Source organism: Myotis daubentonii, chromosome 3 (assembly GCF_963259705.1).
Source record: "Myotis daubentonii chromosome 3, mMyoDau2.1, whole genome shotgun sequence".
Taxonomy (NCBI): domain Eukaryota; kingdom Metazoa; phylum Chordata; class Mammalia; order Chiroptera; family Vespertilionidae; genus Myotis; species Myotis daubentonii.
The window spans coordinates 91,656,334-91,680,375 of record NC_081842.1 but is presented as its reverse complement, the minus strand read 5'-3'; the positions used below and the strand labels follow the sequence as shown (position 1 = coordinate 91,680,375).

Here is a 24,042-nt window from a genome sequence, read left to right as displayed (position 1 = left end):
TTAAAATATTTAGATATTTCACTTAAATTAAAGTTTTAAAAGCAAAATATAAATATTCTAAGTAACCAGGTGAAATCCCAGGAAATGTATCCATAGTGGTAACAACTGATGTCTCTTAATAACTTCCCATTTTCATTTCATAACATTTTGACAGAAGTAAAACTGTTTTTTTTTATTTTTTCAACTTTACAGAGGCACAATTTACAAATTAAAACAAAAAGTATTTAAAGTGTACATTGTGATGATTTGATATATGTATACATTGTGAAAGGATCCCCCCCATCTTGCTAATTATCATCCATCACTTTAAAGCCTTGGACAGATTACTTTGCTCCTTGTAGGATAAAAAAAAAAAAAAAAGGCATAACCATCACAAACTTGATAAATTCCAATTCTCTCTTACTGGTGTAAAAGCAGTTATAATGTACAAACTAAACTCCTCTGTAAAATCCATCTTAAAAGAATCCTAACACATACAATACTCTTGCGGGAGGAGGAGGCTGTCATTCTATCGTGTGACAGCACTAGCAAAGAGAACCATCATATCCAAAGCAGGGAAAAGGTGTGTGCTATTTTTACACAACTTTTAAAACAGTATTACATGAATTACTTGCATGTAAAGCATTCATTTCTTAAAAAGTATTTCAAAACATGAAGTTAAATGTTAAAAAATATTTTTCCATGAAGTGAAGATGAATACAAGGTTTAATGATAAAGAAATTAAAGATGGATAGATGCCATCTTTTTTTTTAAAGATATGTTTTTATTGATTTCAGAAAGAGGAAGGGATAGGGAAAGATAGATAGAAACATCACTGATGAGAGAGAATCATTGATCAGCTGCCTCCTGCATGCTCCCTACTGGGGATCCTGCCTGCTACCCAGGCGTGTGCCCTAACCCAGAATTGAACCATGACCTCCTGGTTCATGGGTTGTTGCAGAACCACTGAGCCACAACAGCTGGGCAGATAGATGCCATCTTTTGGCAATTTATGATATTAATCATCTGTTGATTCATAAGGGGTCAGGTAATTTGTAGATTTAGAGACACTGATAATATAGAGAGACAAGAATTGCCCTAAAACTATAAATGAAGATATTTAAAGATGTTTAATTGCATTCTAAGAAATGTTTTACATTTTAGAAATGAATTTACTTATACAATGACAACTTTGAACATTTTGACTATAGTCACACTTTAAAATATTGAAAGTTCTTACAACAAAGGAGCATTTGATATTTAAAAAATAATTGACAAATAGCATCTAAGCATAGACTATTTAGAAAATATAGTGTTACCTATTTTTTGTACTTGAGAATGACATTATTTATCCAAGTGGCCAGAGTTTGCATTTTGAGTGCTTTTCTCCCAGGGCTGGAATAAGTGCAAACTCCAGTGTGGACTAGAGAGAGCTTTTAACCACATGAAAGTTTATGACTATCATCACAATCAAACTTGCAACCATTTAAAAAATACCTAATTAAATTAATCGATTTGTTCCATAGTTTACAAAAAGAGTTACTTTTCTTTTTGTTGTGATGACAAGGAGACTCCTGGGGTTCCTGAAAATAGTAATTTAAAAAAAATCCTCTGGCCTTTTTACTCTTCTAGAACACCCACTGAAATGCTTCCTGCGGTTGAGTGCTCAGTAAAGCAGTGTTAAAAACTAGTGCTTCTCAATTTTTGTGTACATATAAATCACCCTGGAATCCTGTTAAAATGAAAGATCTGAGATTCTGCAGTTCTAACAAGTTCCAAGGTAACGGTGATGATGTTTGTCTGAGGACCACATGCTGCATAGCAAACCTAGCGACTACTTCATTGTAGAAATCCTAATTGCTCTGGTAGTTATCACAACAACAAAAACATGATTTGCTTCTTAGTATTGATCACAAATGCTGAGATACTCATGTTCAGTTGCGGCATTTTCTTGAATACAAAAATCTTAGAATAATGATTTCTTAAAAGCTTTGTGAGACTTTGGAAGTCATCAAATGTAGCTTCCTCATATTATAATTGAGGAAGTTGAGGGTCAAGGAAGTTGAATATATGCCCAAACACATAGGGTTATCAGTGCTAGAAGCCAGGACTCCTGGCTACTGCTTTAATAAAGAAACTCTAATTATTTGGCATTTCTATTTATTATAGTCTTCCTGACAAAGAGCCTAAGTATGAGTCAATAATGATTAGAATTTCAGCTTTTGATGCTCACAATAGTTTAAATGACAGCAGTATCTTTGGACTGACTTTCTTAACAGCTAAAACTCACAGTGGGCCACTATTTCCTACAATAACAAGAGTATTCACACATCCTCTTCCTTCTAAGGTCCCCTCGCAGTTTTATTATGGACATTTTACTTCTTAATTTTGAGAACCTGGGGAGGAAAGTGGACAGAGAAATGAATAGGTCATTCGTTAAAAGGCAGGGGTTGAATTTGTAAAAGGTTGTGGCAAAAAAAAAAAAAGCAACAAATGAGAAAGAGTGAAGGGCATCAATATTGATCTTGCCTCTCATCTTTCCCTCTGTCTTCTTGCTTGCAGGTTTCTATTGTGTAGTCTTTCAAACAACGCAGACTTTATTTATGGTGTGACTGATTTAACCCTACTGGAATAGTCCATCATCTGCTAATTCGGTCCAATTAAAAACTGGTCATAGGGAAAAGCCTGGGAATTAAGCTAATTTGGAAACACAACTTCTGATTAATTTATGTCTTGCTCATTTATAACTCCTCTTTTAAAGGACACTTTTCATGGTGAGGGTTTATATAGGAGTTGTTTTTTTTTTTCTCTCCAGATTCCGGAGTTCCTTTTTATGACCACTTAAGGTTGAGTCCCTGAAGAAAGCACAATTGTGCTTTCTTTCCCTTCCTTAAGACTATTGTTAAAACATTTATAGGGGATTGCCTAAGATTTCCTGCTATCCTGAATTAGAAAAGCCCCACTAAACAGCTAGAGCCATCATTTATAAAGCACTTACACATTGCATGACCCTGTATAGTTTGCATCCTCAACTAATCCCTATAACTCGGAGTTAAGTACTATTATTATCCCTGTTTATAGTTGAGGAGGCTTCAGATTTAATCGTCCAAGTAAAATTATCAAACAGTATGAAGCAAGAAGAGACAGTATGGTACATGAACCAGGGTCTGCCTGATCCTAGTAACGACTGATACTGTCACCCACTAATGAGGCTTTAATGAGATTTATGCCTAGACTAAGTCAAAACTCTGGAGAACAACAACAACAACAACAACAAAATAATTTCCTCCACCCCTAACTTGTTCCTTCCCTCCACACAAGTTCTTGCAGGCAGTAGGTGTGCCAGTCCCAGTTATACTTAGCATCTCCCACGCCCTCTGCAATTTTCCCTTTTGCTGCTGGGAGCGTCAGAGAATGGTACTGCAGCTGGTGAGTGGGCAGGTGCAGCCACCATCTGCTCTAGGGAGTCCAAATGCGCAAAAGAACTTCGCACCCAGGACTTGTCCCAGGCACCACGGATTCCAGAACCTGCTGGGGACACGGCTAACCCCGCCCCCTCGTGGTGGCGATTGGCTGAACCCTTGCCAAGTGCAAAGCCATGATTCATGAAGACGGCTGTCTTTTCTGCAAGTTTTAGGACGAGACATCTCTAAGGGCGTGAGACCCGCCAGGGGTGTGTGAATGGGGGCTTCAGTTCTCCCTGCCCGAAGGGTCCTTGAGAAGCCTGTTTGTTTTTCCCGGCGCTTGTCTCCACCCAGCCCTTCCTCTCACTGGTCAGGACCGGGGGGCGGGTGCGTTTCCATTGGTCAGGGGGCGGTGTCTGTCTGGCCAGGATGAGGGCGGGGCCTCCGCGGCGCTGAGCTTGCCCTTGTGTCTAGTGCGCGGTAGAGCTGCCGCTGCCGCCGCCGCCGCTGCCGCCTCAGCCGCCGCCGCCGCCGCCGCTGCAGCCGGAGCATCCGGGAGCCGCCGCCGCCGCCGCCGCTAGAGCTGCTCCCACTGCTACCATCTCCCCTCCCAGGACCCCGAGACACCCCGAGCGCGTGCGGCGGCTGCTGCTTGCATGCACCCCCTCTCCCTCCGCCCCTCCCTGCCGTGACCTACCCACTCCTTGCAGCCCTCGTACGCACCTTTCCCGACACCCCGGCATCCCTGCACCACCTGCTCGGGCAGCCCCGGCAGGCGCTCGGACTTGCTGTGCGCGCCGAGAGGAAGGCGAGCCCCGACCCCGTGCCCAGCAGACGGGCTGTCGCGGCTGCACCACCAGCAGGAGGAGGACGAGGGGAAACTATTTCGCCCACCGCAACCCCATTCTGCGGGTCTGCGGGTGCTTCGCCGCTGCCGCTTCTGCTGCCGCCGATCCGCGTCCGCGGGTTCGAATACCGCAGCAGCGGGGACCGTGGGTCCGGCGGGCACCGCGAGGAGGACACCGGCGGAGCCCTGCACTCCGTTGCCCCGCTCACCAGCAGATCCTTGCCCCCTGGTTCCTTCCCCGACCCTTTAGAGAAGGGACCATGATTTGGAAACGAAGCGCCGTTCTCCGCTTCTACAGTGTCTGCGGGCTCCTACTACAAGGTAATCCCCGCCCCGCCGGGAGCATCAACTTCACGCCCATTCCCCATCATCCCCACTCCACCCCATATTTCCACTCTCCCCACTTCGGTCCCCCGGTCCCCAGAGATGCCCACCCCCTCCCCCTACTCCCCTGTGCAGCAGGGGGCAGTGGCAGTTTGCTCCAGCCCCTCGCATCTACCGCTGGCTCAGCCCCGCTCTCCCTGCTGTCAGCCCCTCACGCGGCACCTTTCGCCTTTCCATTCACCTGAGCTTCCTATATTTCTCACTCCATCCCCGCCACCACCGCCGCCCCCCCCCCCCCCCTTCCGACGCCTTTTGGCTGGCAACTTGTGCCTTTTCTGAACATTCCACCCTCTCACCACCACCCACCAGCCACTTCCCACAGCACGCTCCTGACCGACCCTCTCCATCTCTTGTCATCTCTTTAACCTCCCTCCTTTCGGGTCGCCTTTCTCCTTCCCCTGCTTCCCACCATCATCATATCCTGTGTCTTTAAAAAGTGAGTGAGAGTCTGGGAGCGAGCTACCGAGACGGCGAGAGGCGAGAACAGCAGCAGCGGCAGCACCGTGTGCATTGCAATAACATCCCGGGGGTGTGGGGGGCGGCGGGGGGATGTGTTGTGAGACTTGTCATTCACCTAGGAAGAGAGGGGGCTGTGTTTGGGATTTAAAAAAAAGAAGAAGAACGAACGAAAGGAAGAAAGAGAGAAAAGAAAGATTTTTAAAAAGGAGAAAAAGACAGAATGAATGAATAAACGGGGGTGGGGGGGTGGGAGGGAGGGAGGAGGGCGAGAAGGGGGAAAACAATTAAATGACCCAAAGCCACTTTATCAACAAACCGACTTTTTATTATTCAGTCCATGTGGTTTTCTTTTCTTTTTCTTTTTCCCCCCCTTTCTCCCCCCAGTAAAGAAATACATGCATCCTAACAGTTACTTTCTGCTCGGGGTTTTCGCTTAGATTCCCGACCTCTCCATCCGCTCTCTGCCGCTTCTTTCCGTAATTAATGCTACCCTTCCACGTAAAATGTGAGCACCCCTAGGACCGCAGTGGAGGGAAACTGCACAAAACACTGTGATTATGCAAATCCCTGGGTTTGGATGCGGAGGGACTAGGGAGCTGAGGTGCACTGTCCCCCAGACGCGCTTTTGGAGGAGGGAGGGAGGGTCTGTGGGCACCGGGAGGACGGTGCTGATGGGGAAATAAGCGGCGGCGTTTGGAGGAGGAGTGCACGGGGAGAGCACACTTTGGGGTGGTGGTGGAGGCGGAGGCGGCGTTCTAGGGCTCGGCGGGCAGGGGCAGTAAGGAGGAAGATTGTTGCTTTGAAGGGAGTAGTGTGGGGATTGTGGTTTGAGTGTGAGCTTCGGGGAGAACGGATGTGAAAGGATGGTCGATAGGGTTTTTGTTTTTTTTTTTTTGTTTTGTTTTTTTTTTTTTAAAAGCTAGGTGACTCTTGATTTCTCCTTCAATCTTTGCCCACCTCTAACCCCTCTGTCATTATTTGTGTATGTGCGGAAAGATAAGTTGATCAAATGTAGGTGTCTCTGGGTAAAAGGAATGTGAAAGTAAAGCACATGTAGACCCACAGGCGTGCAAAACCCACTCGGCCTTTGGAGGATTTAAATGAGGTCAATGAACCATCTTTCAGCAAGTTCTTGGAATGCATCCTCTCTCCTAGCCTCCTCCGGGATGCAGACCGGGACCGTATTTTATGTATGCATATTTATGAATATGAAAGAAGAGCTAGTGGACAGAATTTTCCCCAATTAACTAGCTGACCTTGCAGAGGTATTCTTTAGAATATTTTTGTGGTAATCTTGTGTATTTTATGTTGGATGTAAATTTCAGATATGTCATACGCCGTAATCCCCGAGAAGGCAGACAGCCCATTCTTCCTGCTTAGGCTGCCTCGTCCCATTTCCCAGCGCTCACACCCCCACCCTCTCACAAGTAACCCTGGTAGCCGGCTGACACGTTACTTGGGTTTCTAATCGGTGCTGAAACACCCTCCCAGAGACCCCGCTTCACCTCTCAGTAACTTGTATTTCTCAGCTCCTGTGTGTGTGTGTGCGCGCGCGCGTATGTGCCTGTGTGTGTCTGTGTGTGCACGCGCGAGTGTGTGTGTGTGTGTGTGTGTGTGTGTGCTCACGCGCGCTCCCGTGCTCGCGCCACGCCGGGTAGAGGAGTGTTATGTGGGGGAAATCAGTTAATTTGGTGATTGTGATGAAAATTCGACACCGCTGGATATGTTTTCCTCGCCAATCTGTGTGAGCTGGCCCCAGCACGTCATTGCACACACTGCTGGGCTGGGGCTCGAAGATTATTTATTATAGAGCGTGTGGGCAATGGACTGCACTTGGGGGTCGTCTCCTCTCTGCCTTCAACATTTCCCTGCGAATTGTCTATTCAGTGCACTGCGAAATAACTGTCTGCCGGTGCCCCTCTCGCTCTCAGCCCGAGGAGGATTTACTTTCTCTACCCGGAAGATTCCATCAGCTGCATTCTCTCTCTCTCTCTCTCTCTTTCTTAAGGGCATGGGTGTCTTTTATTAAGTATGTAAACCACTGATTAAGACAGTGTCGCTTTCACAGCCAACTGGGGGTGGGGTGGAAGGCATGTGGGTATGCCAGGGAAAATGCACCACTGCAACCAGCAGCAGCACCAGCAGCAGGTCCAAATAAATAAATAAGTGTCCGATACAGCAGCCAGGGAGAGAGCACCAGCCCAATGATATCTGTGTACTTGTGAGCATCTTAGATCAGGCCATATTAATACACCAAAAGAGAGAGAGGATTTAAAGAAGAAGAAGAAAAAAAAACCTAGAAGGGGGAGGGGGTGCAAAGCACCACTGGATTGTCTTCTCATGTTTATGGCTGCCTCCCATTTATCAAACACTGCTCCACAGGCACATCACACTTTGTTGATACTGTCAGTTCTTGCTCAAACAAATTGCTCATGCCTTCCTTGTCTTAGTCTTGTCTGAAAACATTGCTTCGGGGCCCAGGCTTATGTTTCTCCCACCGCCCGACTGTTTTATTAGGACTTGGTGAGGTTGTAAAGGGAAAGCTTATTTCCAGGACACAGATGAAATACTTAGCAGGTCTGTCTTTTCTGTGTGCAGGGAAGGCAGGGTGGTAGGGGCAATAGTGAGCAACTGCCTTTGGCTAGGGGGAGTCTGCTCTGCCTGCTAGCAGTTATGACTAGGCAAATACTATGGGCAGTCTACAGCTTCTTATTTTTAGTTCTGTCAGCACTATCATGGTATCCGGTTACTTCAGTTAATACCAATCAATTTATTTATCCTTTGTGTTATTATCCACTTTCTTGCAATATGCTTTATTTTATAGAAGAGGACCCGTTTGGACATATCTCTGTGTTTTCACTGTTTTATATGTCACCATTTTTTTTCCGTTTTCTGAGAAGCAAAATCAATCTTCTGACTTGTTAATGTGTAGAATGACAAGCCAATGGTGAGAATCAAGTCAATGATATCACGCATTAAAAAAATAAATAAAAAGAAAAAGCTTAAATCGTTTAACTCTAAAACACCTATCAATTCATCCCCAATAGATCTTTATGAGATAAATGGTTAGCAAATAAACATGTTTCTGAATAAAGTGTAACTTGGGATTAGACTACTTAGAAAAAATTTGATTTGGTGTTAAGCTATTTTTTCCTTTTCCTCCATCATAGACAGAGGAAAAATCTGAGGTGAGAGCAAGGGATCCTTTAGAGAAATGAATTTCTTTAGAATGAGGAGTGAAAAGCTTTCCACCTGTAACTAAGACCTCTCTTGGCTGCAGAGTAGATCCAGTTCAATAGCTAACCCTTGCAGAAGCTATATCCCTTGCCATGCCTGAGGAGGCACTGCAAAGATGGAGACTGTCTTGTTTAACCAGGAACTGTCCTAGAAAGGATGAAAAAGAGACAAGGGCAAAATATAACCAGAAAATAGACCCAAATTTTGTTGAGAACTTTATTTCCTTTTTAGAGTTTATCTTATACAAAAACACATCCGACACAAATACTGGGACTTTTGTTTTTTTAGTTATTTTTTTGTTTATTTGTGTGTTTTCTTTTGCCCTGGAACATTCTGGTAAATGGTATATTATATTCAGAAAGAAAGATCTTCAAATTAAAGTTCAACTGGACATACATATTGTTTGCCCGAGTATGTGTATATGTCATTAACTTCATATATATATATATAATTTTTTATTGTTGAAAGTATTACAGATGCCCTTTCTTTCCTCCTTTGGTCCCCTCCATCCCTTTCCTGCCCTCTCCCAGGCCTTCCCAGTACTACTGTTTGCCCATGGGCTATGTATATATGCATATAAGTCCTTAGGTTAATCTCTTCCCACCACTCCCACCCTTTCCCTCTGAAGTACATGGGGAGTATTATGCTAAATGAAATAAGTCTGACAAGTATCACATGATCTCACTTATATGTGGAATCTAATGAACAAAATAAACTGATGAACAAAACTGATCCAGAAACATTGAAACATGCATCTTTCTCTTACATTTTTATAAAACACATTATAATATAAAATGCACTATGTACATTAAATAAAATAGATGACTTAATATTTCCTAAAATCATGTTTCTCCTACTATTTTACCTTTCTATGTAATAACCTTAGTCTTGTCAAACTTTAATACTGAATGCAGCTCCTGGGAATAGCTCTCCCCGCCCTTTTTTGATTAATAGCTGTGACTTTGAAAAGTAGAGTCTGTATATGACTATAACTTAAGAAAACATCAGACACTTAGTAATTAAGGAAATCTCCCTGCAAGTATGAGGGTTCTCTGGACTAACTTTGCATGAAGATATGGAAGCTTACTTTATTGTCTTCTCCCCATTTGTACAACTATTAGATCTCTGGGAAATTAATATGACAAGGGTAAGCATCAACTGAGATGGCCTCTTCCTGCCTTCTCAACTAGAAGTAAGGTACTTGAATACTATTTGCCCCACATTTACATACTGAAATGTCATTTTTCTTAAAGAAAAAATTACTTAAATCACTTCAAGAGCAAATGGAAGTGCAAAAATGTTGGAAGACATCCTAAGCATGCATTTTAAAGTGGCCTAAAATCAATATCAAACTATATCAATTTTATTTTTAAAATAAGCAGTCTATGGGGTATTATATGATTGAGACAAGTAAGATTTATTTATGAGGAAGGACTTTGGGTACATTAATACTATAACATAGTCCTGGCATATTGATGTTTTATTTGATCGTGCTAACATGCATTCTATGAGATTTATTGAAGAAGAATTCTCCTTTTGATACACTTTGTAAACCTCCTGGGTAATATTGTCCATTGCATAGCAGCTGGCTGAACATGCTGAGGGGACAGTGAGAAAGGAAATCACAAACCAAGGAAGCAGAATTCTCAAGCTGACGTCAGAAACCCTTTGTATGATTGGAAGATACTGGATTGTTCACCCTCTAAAATGGCTCTAGTGCCCAGGTGATTGTTAACTTGAGCTTCTTGAGAACAAGCCCCAAGCCTTACCTGTTCAGTCTTCGTCTTCTATATTTAGTAGATGAATAATAAATAGTGCTTAGTTGAAAATAGGTATGTCCTAATTATGATGGAGTTAAATCGTCCCTTCTCTTCATAATATATCAGCACTCATACTTTGTTAAATAATGTACTTGAGTTAATTTTAACATTTTATAAGCTATATTAATTTAGGAAGCAGTTTGCCTATGGAAAAGTAACATAGCAATAGCTCTTGATATAAATTTGTAAGTGAATGCAGTCTGACCAGTTTTTAACATTTAGTTTCCAGACACATTTTTTCTTTCTTTACAAACTCCAAATATTTTGCATTATATTAGATTGCAAACTCTTTCCATGAAAACAAAAATTTTTTTGAAGGAAGGCATGATTTACATTTACTGATTTAACCTAAAACATTTATAAGGACAAGTTCATTGCCACCATTTTATTTGAAAAAGTCAAGCATTTTTGGAGTGCAGTTTTGTAGTACCAAAAAAAGGCATCTTCTGCACATTCCTTGTGTAAGGAGGTGGGTGAGGATTAACCTAGAGCAGTGGCAGCTGAAGCCCCCTGCTGTGTGATGATGCAAATGGCATCTCGGCCTAATGTGCTCTGCAGCGCAGACACACAGGAAAGCAGTCCTGGGGCAGGAGTGAAATGGGGACTCTTTCACAGCCTGTAGTGGACTCGAACCGACCTTCAGCTTTTATAACCAGAAATGATCCAGAAAGTATTTCTAATCACGTGAGCTCATGACCAAGTAAATGAGAGCACACCTATTTTGTTTAGAGATTAATGTAATAAATAAATCCTAAGACAATTATCATTTTCATCAAATGAATGGTGAAATGAATAGTTTTTGTGAAAACTATCAGGAACCTGGGTCAGTTTAATGAAGATAAATAGCAAAGTTAAAATAGGATTTCTATGCAGTTGTTTACATGTGGTGGGTCTAATCTATGTTGGGCTAGGAAAGGAATCATTCTCTTGGCTTTTTTTTCCCCCTTACTGGAGCATTTCCTGTATTATGAGAATACAACAGTTTTAAAACAAATAGGGATTAAGTATTCAGTATATGTTCATATAGTTTATTTAGGGTTATGACATGGAATTTGTGCTAATGTTTAATTAGTAGAGAATATTCCCACTGTGAACAATATTATTTATCACAAAGGCAAAAGCATAAAATAGGTTCCTTAATAAAAGTAAGAGTAGCGGACCAATTTTTATGGGTAGCCTATCATGGAAGCCTATCAGATAACAGTAACTAATGCAGCTTTATTTATTTTGATTCCATTTGCTACAGAACAAATAATTGAACATATTATGCATGTAGTTTTTATTCAAGAAATGAGACCAGTTGATTCTGTAAATGTGCTCAGTGGGTTTCTTTAAACAGGTATGAAATTATTTTCATCTTAAAAGTATGTAGCATATTTAAAATTTAGGAAAGTAAATATTCTGCTAAATTAGGTATCAGTTAAATATTAATGCCAAAATCAGAGATGTAATTATTGAAAAAGGAAATATTCCTCAATCATTTATCTCTATATGCACATATATACAAGTTTAAACTGTGCAGTTATTTTTGGGGCTGAAGGATAGCTTTATAATTTTATCAGTAATCAGAGTTTGGGGCTCCCAGGAATAAAGTGTAAGGAAAGGGCAAGAATTTGTTTATACTCATTATTTTCTTTTACCCTGTTTATGAACGTTAACAAGTCTATTTTTAAGATAAATTTCCTTAGGTTGTAACAATGGTTAACTTTTCTACTTTAAAAACACAGAAGCCAGGTTTACAGTTTCTGAATCTGCAGTAGAGCTGAGCTTTTATTCTGGACCTTCTTTTGTGCTTATGAAACTGAGTGATGAGAACCTCTGCTACCTGAATAGACCCAGGGCTGAGGTTGCAAGGAGATCTGCCAGGGACAGGGCTGGCCATTAATTATTCACATTCTATTTTAGAGGACTTTGAAGTAAATATTAAGGCAGTCATTATTCAACTTTGGGAATAACACTTTCTGACTCAGCAAATAGTTTTTACTAGAATATTTAAATTATATTTCAGCCATTTGAATGCTGGAGGGGAAACCCCTGGTAACTAATAGTTAAACAGCTTCTCTGGGGGCTAGATATTGACGTGTCATTAGGGATTGTTTAGAAACTAAGAATAAGCATTCCTTTACTTTCAGGACTATAAAGTCTTAAAGCTGAGTGTGTTTTAAGTCGTGCAAATGATTTCACATAAGAAAACAAAAGTCCTTTTATAGGTCAAATCGACTCCCTAATAAATTTATATACGTGGCACTGGTTTATTTACAGTAACTGCACATTGTTTATCTGAAGTCATCTTTGGGAACACAGTGAGAAAGCACCTTCCTAACGAGGCTGTGCTGCCGACTGCTAAGTGTATAGCTGCTATATTGATTTGGTATAATTTATAAAGCCAATTAATTTGTTCGTGTAAAGAAATATTTTTAGCGTCTTTGTTAAAATTGTGTGCATTTAAAAATGCAAGTGTCTTTCAAACTCTGTCTGAAACATCAAGGACTAAGATTTATAGTACATAAAATCTGTTTTTACTTTCTTAATAAATGCATGCATTACACTAGCTTGTCCTATGCCCCTAGGGAAAATGTTCATCACACCTGTACCTTCAGTTCATGATCACACCTTATACGTCCCCTGCTTTTCAATCTGAAGTAGTATTTAGGCTGCAATGAGAAATGATTAGAATATTTATATTTAACATCAAATAAAATGTGTGGTAAGTGTCTTATGTAATCGTCATTCCTTTACTGCCATCTACTTTATGTGCTGAAGTCTGAATAGACACTTGGCTTCCTTAACACTCTCCAGGAATAAAAAATCTCCCCCATTCCTGACCATGCTACCAACCTGAAAGACTCATTAAAAGAAATTAACAGGCAATGAAGAATAAAGAGAGGGAGTATTGCTAAAACATATATACTGAACACACAGAGTGGGTGTTTTTCCTTTCGCCCTCCAAGGCAAGTGCCCAATGTTTTACGTAGCAAGGTTAAATCATGTGCAATGTGCTTTTACTTGTTTTTGTTATTGTTATTGCATATTGTGTGAGTTCAACCTCCTTAGTCTCATACTAAAAATGGCAAAAAGAGGAGGGAAAGAATATAAGACAGCCAGCCAAACACACACAGAAATGCCTGGCAAAGCCTACTAAATTAGCATATGCTAGGCTGACTATTTCCCTCTGTTGTTACATAATCCCTTTCTAATAGGAAATCAGTTCTCATTCTTAACCCTTTCAGGAGGTTTGGAATTCTCCCACTGTTAAATTTTTATTTTGCTTCATTTATTTTCTCGTGAATTGTAGAAATCATCTATTGAGGGGCTTTGATGTCAAATTCTTTTTTTTCTCTCTCTCTTCAGTCTTTCTGTATACAAATGTTCCATTCTGTGCCCAACTTCAGGATTCAAGAATCAACTTTTCTATAGCTTTCACTGAGAGGATCTAATTAGCATTTTAGGCTCTCTTTACTCATGTGCAGCTTTCTTTAGAAAATGTATTAGTTCTACGAGGTTCCCCTAAGGATTCATAATACTCTGGTTTGTTACATGTACTGTGATATTCAGTGTGCCTTAATTATGCACGTGTCCTCATTTCAAAGCCTTTTCAGGGATCATGTGGGATAGAACAGGGGTCTGGCTGTAAATTCAGTGTCATGTATTAATGTGTAGGTGGTATTCAGAGAAGGATTTTTCTGAAGGCAATTATATATCTATGACTCTAGTACAGCAAGCAGTTACTCACATTTTGCACTTACTAGTTACCCTGCCAAGGCAGAATGAAATTCACCATTGTGATACATAATACAGTATCTGTTATTTCTAAATAGTTCCTTGCACTGGGAATGAAGTACAATAATGAGTGAATATGTGTATCTCTTATCCTGAATAGGGATCGTTCCTTTCACTCTCCCAAGCAAAAAGAAGAATCAGAAATTGTTCCTAAATCAATACTCTATTCCCTAACTAGCCCATTAACACATTTTGCTATGGTGGGATCTCGAAGTTATCCTACTTATTATTTTAGGCTCTAGATTTTTAGATCATATTAATTGCCTGAGATCTTCATGGGCTGCCAAATGTCAGTGTGTTGCTAAACTTGAGACATTGTATTTTAAGTTTTTGATTTGGATGAAGTTGGGCAATTGTGACAGTATAGAGAAACATTGAACTCATTCTCAAGCATCCTGTGCAGAGGGAGGGAAGGAGGGAAAGAGGGGAGGAAAGGAGGGAGGGAGAGAGAGAGAGAGAGAGAGAGAGAGAGAGAGAGAGAGAGAGATCTTTTTAAAACAGGGAATTCATTTGTGAAGGAAGAACTACAAGAATTGGCTCATTTAGTATGTCACGATTTATAAGGAGGATGTTTTCTTACATTGCATGAGATTGAGGGTGTATTTTCATTAATTGTACCTTTGGCATACTTGTATTCCTCTGTGTAGTATATCAAAAATTTGAGTTTAATTAGTAAATATAACTGTTATTCTTTCTTTTATTTATGACTATTGTGATAAAAACATTTTATAAGTTGATACACTAACAATTTTAACCAATTTTAATTTTATTTTATACAATTGCATTATTTTTGAAGCCATATTATTATTAGTGGTATGTTAATAGTTACTAGTATCCAGGAATGCATAGGAGATTTTTTATTATGATATTTTTTAACCAGAATCTGATGTATTTGTTTTAGTAGACAAAATAATGCCATCTGCCTTTTATTAATTATTTTAAGCATTTATGTCTTTTTAATTAACAAGAGAACTAAACATTATTTTGTCTATGCTATGATCTCTAAAACCCCTTTGTATATTTTTATTATAATATTTGGAAAGTTTGGTATTTACCTACCTGTCTCTTCTCCTGGACTATAAGCCCCTAACGTACAGGGTCTTAGTCTTCATTTTATTACAAGGGCCTAATCCAGTGTCTGATCTGTGCCTTTGCTCAATGTTTTCATTCACTGATTGATTAGTTTTCTCCCAATCCATTTAATCTTGACACATCTCTTTAATTGGATCCAAATAATACTTAAGAATTTATGTTAGAACTGCCAAAATGCCAATACAGTATACAAGAACAGAATAAATATTTGCAATGAATTTTCATTTGTAATGTACAGAGGACACAAATAGATACTAAGAAACACAAACAATTATAAATAATGACATCCTTCACAAAAACATGGAATCATTGCTTTTGCTTACGGTAGGCAGTTCAAATTTGCACTGAAAACATTTGTCTCACAGCTTTGGATCTCTCCAATTTCCCTGGGCTTTATAATCTCTTGTCTTTCCCCCTCTTCCCCTCTCCCCACTACTTACTAAAGATTTATATCCTAGCCTCAAAAATATTCCTGATGACGACTTTGGGTAAGCAGGAAGCCAAATCACCTTATTGTTCTATTTAGGGTAGCAGGTAATTCTGGATAAATGTATAAACAAAGAGGAATTACAAACTGACCTTGATCTGCCAGATTATCAGTGTGGATTGACCTGCTTTTGTTATTGCCAAGCTATAGAGTAGAGATTCTCTGAGTAGTCCCTGAAGTACAGATTCAGACTACATTCTTCTCAATGGAACTGGGGGAGTTTTAGCCTTTTTTTTTTTTTTTTTTTTTTTTTTTTTATTTAAAAGGCCTTTTAAAGAAAATCCTAAATACTGATGTGGTGTTTTTGTTTGTTTGTTTTTTAATTTTGTTTTGTGTTTTAATGCTTACTCGTACTCCTGAGATTGGAGCCACGTTTTCTGTGGCTGAATTTGATTTATTTCTTTTTTAGTATTAAAAGACAGTGGGAGGTAGGTTGGGGGGATCTGAACGCCAAAGGAGAAAAGACTTTCTACAATTTGTAGTGACACTATTTCACAGAAAGTGTTTTACAAATGCTTTTCCTAAAAATTATCAGTGAAATGTAGCTTTTCTTAAAAGTCATTTAGATTTTCTTCCAATTAAAAAATCAATTTTCCTGATTTTTTTTATTTTATTATTTTTTTACTATTTCATGATTCTTGGCATTTGAAAAGATATTAAATAGGCTAACTTTAAGATTTACCTGATGCCAGGTGCTGAAATTATTGTGTTATCCTTATGCTGAAATACATATTCAGTAAATAAAGTAGTTTAAATGAGCTCAATTTATTAGGCATTATTGCCACTTTAAGGAGTTGATATTAAGAATTACATTCCCCCATAGCTTCTGTTAGTAATATCATGCTTTATGTTAAAGTGTGTCAGGATGATACAACAACCGCAGAAGATGAACCTCTTGTATAAAGTGACTGTTTAACTCTTGCTGATCAACTTTCGAGAGCCTAGTAAATAAAAGGAATGTAGCTTGGGAAGCAATTTTTGTTGACTATTTTACTGTTTTGATGTGACGAAAAATTATTTCAGTATGTTACTGAATTCTACTCATTATATCGAGGATATTCCTATAAATCTATTATTAGGTATGAAATACTTTATTTTATTTTATTTATTTTTTAAAATATTATTTTATTGATATCAGAGAGGAAGGGAGAGGGAGAGAGAGATAAAAACATCAATGATCAAAGAGAATCATTGATAGACTGCCTCCTGCATATCCCCTACTGGGGATCGAGCTCGCAAATCAGGCATGTGCCCTGACCCTGAATCCAACCGTGACCTCCTGGTCCATAGGTCGATGCTCAGCCACTGAGCCATGCAAGCCAGGCAGAAATGACATATTTTAATGTTTTATGTGTAACCACATGGTATCTGAAATACTAGAAATATGAGGAAGAGTTACACCTTCATATTTTTCAATGTTTTTAGTCATAATGATTTTTCAATTTGCTATAAGAAGGACCTTACCTGTTACTTTAAATGCTAAAGCATTTCAGACCAACATTCTTGTCCTTTTACCATATTAAATATGATACCCATAATATTCATCAGAAGAACATTATACTAAGTGTATTGTCTTTATAGAAAGATTTGATGTTAACTAGCATGAAAAAAGTTATCCTATATAATAAAACGCTAATATGCAAATAGACCAAGCAGCATAACAACCTAACAATTGAACAACCGGTTGTTATGACATGCACTGACCAACAGGGGGCACGCTCGGAACATGGTGGTCATCAGCAGCAGGCGGCAGAGCGCAGGACATGGTGGGCATTGGCTGCGGCAGGACGGTGGAGCAGGTGATTCAGGGTGCCGGACCAAGGCGGGGCACTGGTTACTGTCATTAGGGCAAGCCTCTGGTGGTTACTGAAGATTCTTTGCTCCCGCATGCTGTGGTCCCACCTGGCACTTGCACCTGCTGCTGGTGCTGGCCCCAATCACTCAACGCTGTCAGCAGGTGCAAGCAGCGATGGCTGGCCCTGATCGCCCCTCAGGGCTTCTCCACCTCTCCCTGCTCCTGAGGGGCAATCGGGGCAGCAGCCACCTCTCACACCCGCTGCCAGTGACAGCCCCGCTCTCACCCACTTCCAGCGCCGGCCCCACTTGCACCTGCAGCAGGCGCCCAGCACCTGTCCTGAGGTCCCGATCCGATCGCTTGGTGCTGTCAGTAGGTATGAGCGGCAGCTGCTGGCCCCCATAGCCCCTGAGGGCTTCACCTCCCCCTGCTCCTGAAGGGTGATTGGGGCAGCAGCTGCTGCTCGCACCCGCTGCTGGCGCAGTCCCCAATAGCTCTGTGCTGTCAGTGTGTGGGAGTGGCAGTGGCGGGAATGGGGCTGCCCGCAGACAGGGCACCTGGGGTTGTGGCAGGGGCATGGAGGATGGGCCGAGACCTGCCCCTGTGCCCATTGCAGCCTCATGGCCCACAGTTCCTTTAAAGGTGCACGAATTCATGCACTGGGCCCCTAGTGTGTTCAATAACATTTATGAATATATTGTTAAGAGTCAAATAAAATTTACAGAGGATAATTTCATATCTCTGCTTTATTTTTTAACATAGAAGTGCTATGGGTGAGATAAGACTAATGGTGTTGTAAAGCTTCATTTCGCCATATCTTTTCACTTCCATGGCATAGCTAAGATAAAGATATGGGTAGAGAAATAAGTTCATATATATTTTAGATGTCTGGTATAGGTCATAAAGTCCGATTTGCTTTAATGTTTTGTTTTGCTTTTCCAAACTTTATTGACTGTGCAAGTTCAGACTACCAATAAAGCAGAACAGATTATTTTTGAAGGATATGATAGCAAAAAAGTAATTTCGTAATGCAACAACTATGCTTGCAGGTTGGGTATGGACAGGTTGGGAAGGCTAATAATATGTATCTTTTAATGATGTTTTTAGTATTAAATTACAGTAAATTTAACCAGGCATTAAAGATAGTTTCTCCTAAGACCTTTGTAACCTGGGTGTGCCAAGGTGAAGAATGGATGTGATTTGGTGATAGAGAGAGAGTGAGTGATAGATACTCCTGATTCTTGAGTGGAACACAAGCAGCGGCTATGCCAAACTACAGTCAGTGTGGAAGTGGTAATGAGGCTGGCCTGGTGGGTGTTCTTTATTTTGTAGTGTGAGTTCTCTATTGTGTAGAGGAAGTGATATCATTGGACTACTTCAGGCTTTGATTTGGGGAAATGTTTGCAGCAGCAAGACATAATAGTAGGAATCAAAGGACCTAAATTCTCATCTAAGCCATGCCACTATTTTAGACACTTGGGGCAAGTTACTTCTCTTGCAGCTCAGTTTCTGCACTGCAGATTCAGGGATTGGCACCACATCCATTCTTTGGTGATGTATTGTAGAAAGATATTATGGATGATTGCAAATTGTAGAAATAGCATGTTTTTTTTTTTTCTTTTCACTTTCCCCCTCAGGATATTTTATTACATTAACTGTGTGCTCTTAAAATACCTTTCCTAAAATTGAATTTTTATATCTACCCATGCATTATTCAATATTTAAAATTTTTACACATGTAAAGAGATATTTATTTTGATACATATGTCTGTATACATTTCAGAATCTTTCTTTTGCTGTCAACAGGTTTTATAAATTAATTTTGTAGTTATCTGAGTTGGGGTCATACATTTTTTTCTCATGAAATTACATCCATACATCAGCTTTGAAAACTAGTAAATTATTGCACCGTCATTTTCATTATTAGGAAGTAGACTGAATTAAGTGTTGTAATTTTGTGTTCAATTTTGTTTTTCTGTGCATTTAATCTGTGTGTGTATGTGTGTGTAAATTTTTATAATCATTTTATTTTTCATACTCTTTGGCTTGCGTAAGCATAACTTGTTCATTCATTGATTTATTTTTCAACAAATAAATGTTTGAAGGCAGTGTTATAAATACAAATGAACAGGATGGAAACAGTTTCTGCCCTTATAGAGTTTATAGTCTGTAGTCTAGTGGCTGAGACACAGAATAGGCAAATAAAAATATGTAATTGTTTTTTTCCCCCTGAAATAAGCATTCCATTTTTTTCAATAGCAACAGAATGTGGGTATATCAGTGAGGATATGAAATCATTAGTTTAACAACAATATTATAAATTCACTGGGCTTTTAAGATATTTATTTAAGGTTGGATTAAAGAGCTCTTGTTTCTCTAGTTTGTTATCCTGAAAAACATTCTCAGTATGATGCCAGTTTATTTTATTCTTTTATTTTTATTAATACAATGTGAAAGAAGGTGACAAGTTGAACAAGAAATATTCAAGCATGCTCCATTCTAACTGATTTGTTCAAGAGGATGATTCATTTAATTTCATAAAGGCTCAGTGGGCCAGAACAGATGACCAGGTCAGCTGAGGGATGTAGGGGAGAAGAGGGCTGCGAGAAGGATCTCAGTAACAAGCAACAATATTTAGTTTTTTTAGAGCTGACGTTCTGCTTGAGCAATTTTGATGTTACCAGCGACAGTCATTTAAAGAGCTGTTGATGCCTCAGGGAAAACGTTTCTAAAGTGTCCTATCTAGAAACAATGCTGCTTGTATACTGTCATATATATTAAAACTCTGGCCCTTGCTTATATTACAATACATTGTGCCTGATTAAAGCCTGTACTACTATGATATTGCTTCTTGAGAGTGGATTAAGTGTTGTTCCTGAAATCTTTTTTTTCTTGCTCAGTCTGCTCTGAATATGATTGAAATATCAATTACATGGTAAACAAGGCTGGAGGACAGATGAGAACACCATTTAGAAACTTTTAACAAAATACATTTTATATACAATTACTTAAAATGTTAGGAAATACAAAATCATATGAATGAGCTGCAAATATTCTGGATGTTTTTATATCACTTCTTTTAGTATTTAAGTTTGACTGATGACCTCAGCTTGCAAATGATGCCATATTTTTAACAGATTGTATGGCAGTTTTGAATATTATTATAGTGGTATTTGTGGAGTAGGTGAAACATATTTTGTAGTAAGTAGAATAAAAAATTTTTTATATGTACTTTGGAAATCATAATGGTGGTGGTCTAGCACAGTAATTTTCAACCGGTGTGCTGTGGCACACTGGTGTGTCCTGATAATTTTTAAAACATGCAATAGCTAACTATTTACTCAGGGCCACTGACCTCTTTTCCCTTAGATCGTCAAATAAAAAATGACAACAGCCAACACAATAATGGCTGTCAGGTGTGAATGAATCAATTTTTCATACCTTTTTTTTTTGTCAGACCGGCCAAAAAATGAAATATATTTTTTGGTGTGCTGCAGAATTCCATTAATTAGTTTACCTGTGCCATAGAAAGGGGAAAAAATGAAAATCACTGGTCTAGCATGTATAGTGACTCTATTTAAATACTTATTTATCTGGATTACATACAACAGTACAGTGCACAGCTAGAAAAACCTCAGCTAAAACATTATCTTTAATTTTTCTCTTTTTAAAAAGAAACTTTAAAGTTAAAGCAGTTCAGGTAAGTGCTCTGTTGTAAGCAATAAAGTGCAAAAACATAACTTTCTACTGAATGATTTAGTTGAAAAATATATTCAGTTTTCCAAAGGATGACAGAGATTCATACGTATTTGGAAACGTTTGCAAAGGGAACTAGGTGGTGCTGTTCTGTCATCTTTGCGCCTTAGTGGCTTCTTTGGTCCTATTCTGGATCCATTTAACACTTTCATACAATAGGTGCCTTAGGTAAGATCCTGTTTGGTCTCCTAGTGGCATTTCTTTTTATTAACTAAGTTTATATTGCTCTTGCATCTTTGGTTTCTCAAATATTTTTGACAGCATAAAAAACTTCTTCCTAAGTAAAAAGTTATGTCACTGTTTACTCATTTCTTTAACACTTAAGACACTATATTAAATTATGAAATCTTCAGATATTTATGTGTTTTTAAAACCTTTGTACTTAGCTATTTATTTGCCAAAATGTTTATAATGTAATTGATTCAGAATTTAAAGTGGTGAATTTTGGTACATATTGAATTGATTTAGCATAAAAATGCCACAAAATATATAAGCTCAAGGAAAACACTTTTATTATTTGAAATACTAAAAATTGAATTAAAACTTTAAACAAAAGAAATGAGAAACCTTTCCCTGAAAAGATATTGTTTGCTTAACTTACTTCTCTGTAAAAAAAAAAAAAATAGTGACCTCAATTAAGCTGCCAGTTAATCTTTTCATGTTTCAGGATGTCCTTAAGTTAACTGTGCCTTCCAGTGATCTGGTGGTATCTGATAGTTCAAGATAAAATAATTCACTTATTTCAAGGTAAATAACAACAAACAAAGTTATGTCACTGTCCGTTTATATTTGGTACACTGGTGCCTCTGAAGTATATCTTCTTGGTAAGAAAAACAGCTTCTTTTAGATACATTTAAGTTTAAGAAATGCAGATAAGTAAAAACTTAAAGGGATTGGATTTTTTCAATCAACATCATCTTGTGTTATATAGGAACAATTGTAAGTTATGTGTGTTAATGATTTTAAAATACTTTTGGAGAAGGGTATCCCATATAATTTATTCTTTAATGATAGTCTAGATGTAAAATAAGGATAAAGTACTTAGAGAGTTGTACTTATGCACCACAAGTTCTATCATTTTCAATGGGGACAAAAATAATTTATATTCTTTATTTTTGATATAATAGGTCTTCCTTGCTAGTATTTACATTAAAAAACATTTCTCTTTTACCTTGATAGGGAAATGAATTTTTTTGTAGAAAACTCTTTGAATTTTCTGTTATATCAGACATCTTTTATCTGTGGAAGACAGAATCAATACAGAATTTCTTCCATGGCATGTCATCCTAGAATTCAGAGATAATCTCTTGAGATGAACATCTTAATCTAGACTAATGAGCCTAAGTGAAAGTGCTGCTAGACTTCTCTGCTCACGTGAGGCCTTCTGGCTTTCTGAAATAAAATGGAAGTTGCAAGTATTAGAATGAATGCCAGTGATTAAACACTTGACAAGTAAGAGTTCAGCGTGGAGAAACTGAATAGGAGGGCTGGGATTATTCTTTCACAAGAAATGCCTCCATTTTCTATCAAATTAAATTTTCCTAAGAAAGATTACGTGACTATGTTTTACTGTGCCATATCCTTAAAATGTGAAGAAACCTGGTGATACATATATACACATTTTGAGATTATATAAAAAGTTGGTATTTATGTTTTGGGTTTTAATTATTTGTATTACAAAAATACTTTCAAAATTTATGACAATAAAGTTTGGACTACACAAAGAAATTATAAAAGACACTCATATATTGGCTATGTCTAGCTGCTCAGAAATATGCAGTATGATAATGAATGCTCTAGTTTTTGAAAGTTGACATTTTGGCATTAATGCTAATTAAAATATTCAACTTTAATGTATTAGATATTAGACTTATTTTATGGAAAGTTAAATGACAATATCATCAGGAACAAAATGTTGTAGCTAGCCTGTTTTAAAAACACACCATACTTCAAGTAAAGCATATTTGGTGAAAAAATATTTGATGACTGAATATATTTCAAAATTATCTTCCAGAATACAGCAAGTCTGTAAGTTATTTTATTTTTCTTAAATGTCAAAAAAATGAAAACTTGTAGCTCTGGTAACTGCTTATTATTTTAGAAGTAAATTTAGAAGGGAAAAGACTAACATATCTCTAGCAATATGTTTTCTCCTTGGTTTGAAGCTCCAGAATTAAGACCAAAATATATGCATTTTTCATAATTTCTCGTCGTCAATAGTTATTTCTTGAGGATCTAGTATTTAAATAAAAGAGGCTTTCTTCACAGTTATTTTTTAATCTCAGGCAGTGTAGCATGAGCCATCCACTGTTCGTAATCAGTGGGAGGGGACAGATTCCTTGGCAAGTCTTTTTTTGTTTTTTCCAGGAGCTTCATTGTCTCTTTCTAAATGCTCCTTTGGAAACTTCTGTAGAGGTTCCTTTTCATCTTGCCACTTTTTATCAATGATGAAAGATTTATATCTCATGGATCTAAAGGTGTTTTTCACTTTAAAAGGTAGACTAAAGAAAAAAACACAAGAATAAGTAAAGGATTTCTGGATTTCTCTTGAGATCAGAGTCAGATAGCAGAATAGGTAAAAAAAATAAGCAAAGGGAGAAAGATGGTAATTATGAGAATAAAAGCAACAGTGTAACGGAGAGGATAGATGTAGATCTTTTTACCCTTAAGTATAGTTATCTTCATTAAACAGATAGAAAATATAATCTTCATATGAGGCTTGATATAAAATTATGGTTGATATCAACAAATCAGGTTTTGATGGGCCCAGTGGATACAGACATCATACATGGTTAAAGAGATTAGAATAGAACTATGTACAGATTTTGAATGATTTTGGTGCAGCATGTTCAGAACCTAATTGTAGTGGGGCAGCACAGTAAGGAATTCTAACACTGCAAAACGTAGGTATAATTGATTTGACCCACATTTGACCCAAAAATAACTTTTTAAGTATATCTCCCCTATTTGGTTTAGTAAGGATCTAATTTGTTTTAAAGCAG

General features: G+C 38.4%; 1 protein-coding gene across 2 annotated transcripts in view; it reads left to right on the top strand.

Annotated features, from left to right (window-relative positions):
* Positions 1–3,866: 3,866 nt before the first annotated feature.
* The window catches only part of CADM2 (cell adhesion molecule 2), a 1,236,504-nt gene continuing 1,216,328 nt past the window's right edge, over positions 3,867–24,042 (top strand). For both annotated transcript variants that reach the window (XM_059688077.1, XM_059688076.1), the window contains exon 1: positions 3,867–4,551. In XM_059688077.1, coding sequence (XP_059544060.1) covers positions 4,491–4,551 — 61 coding nt within the window. In that variant the 5' untranslated portion in view covers positions 3,867–4,490. The remainder of the gene's footprint in view (positions 4,552–24,042) is intronic.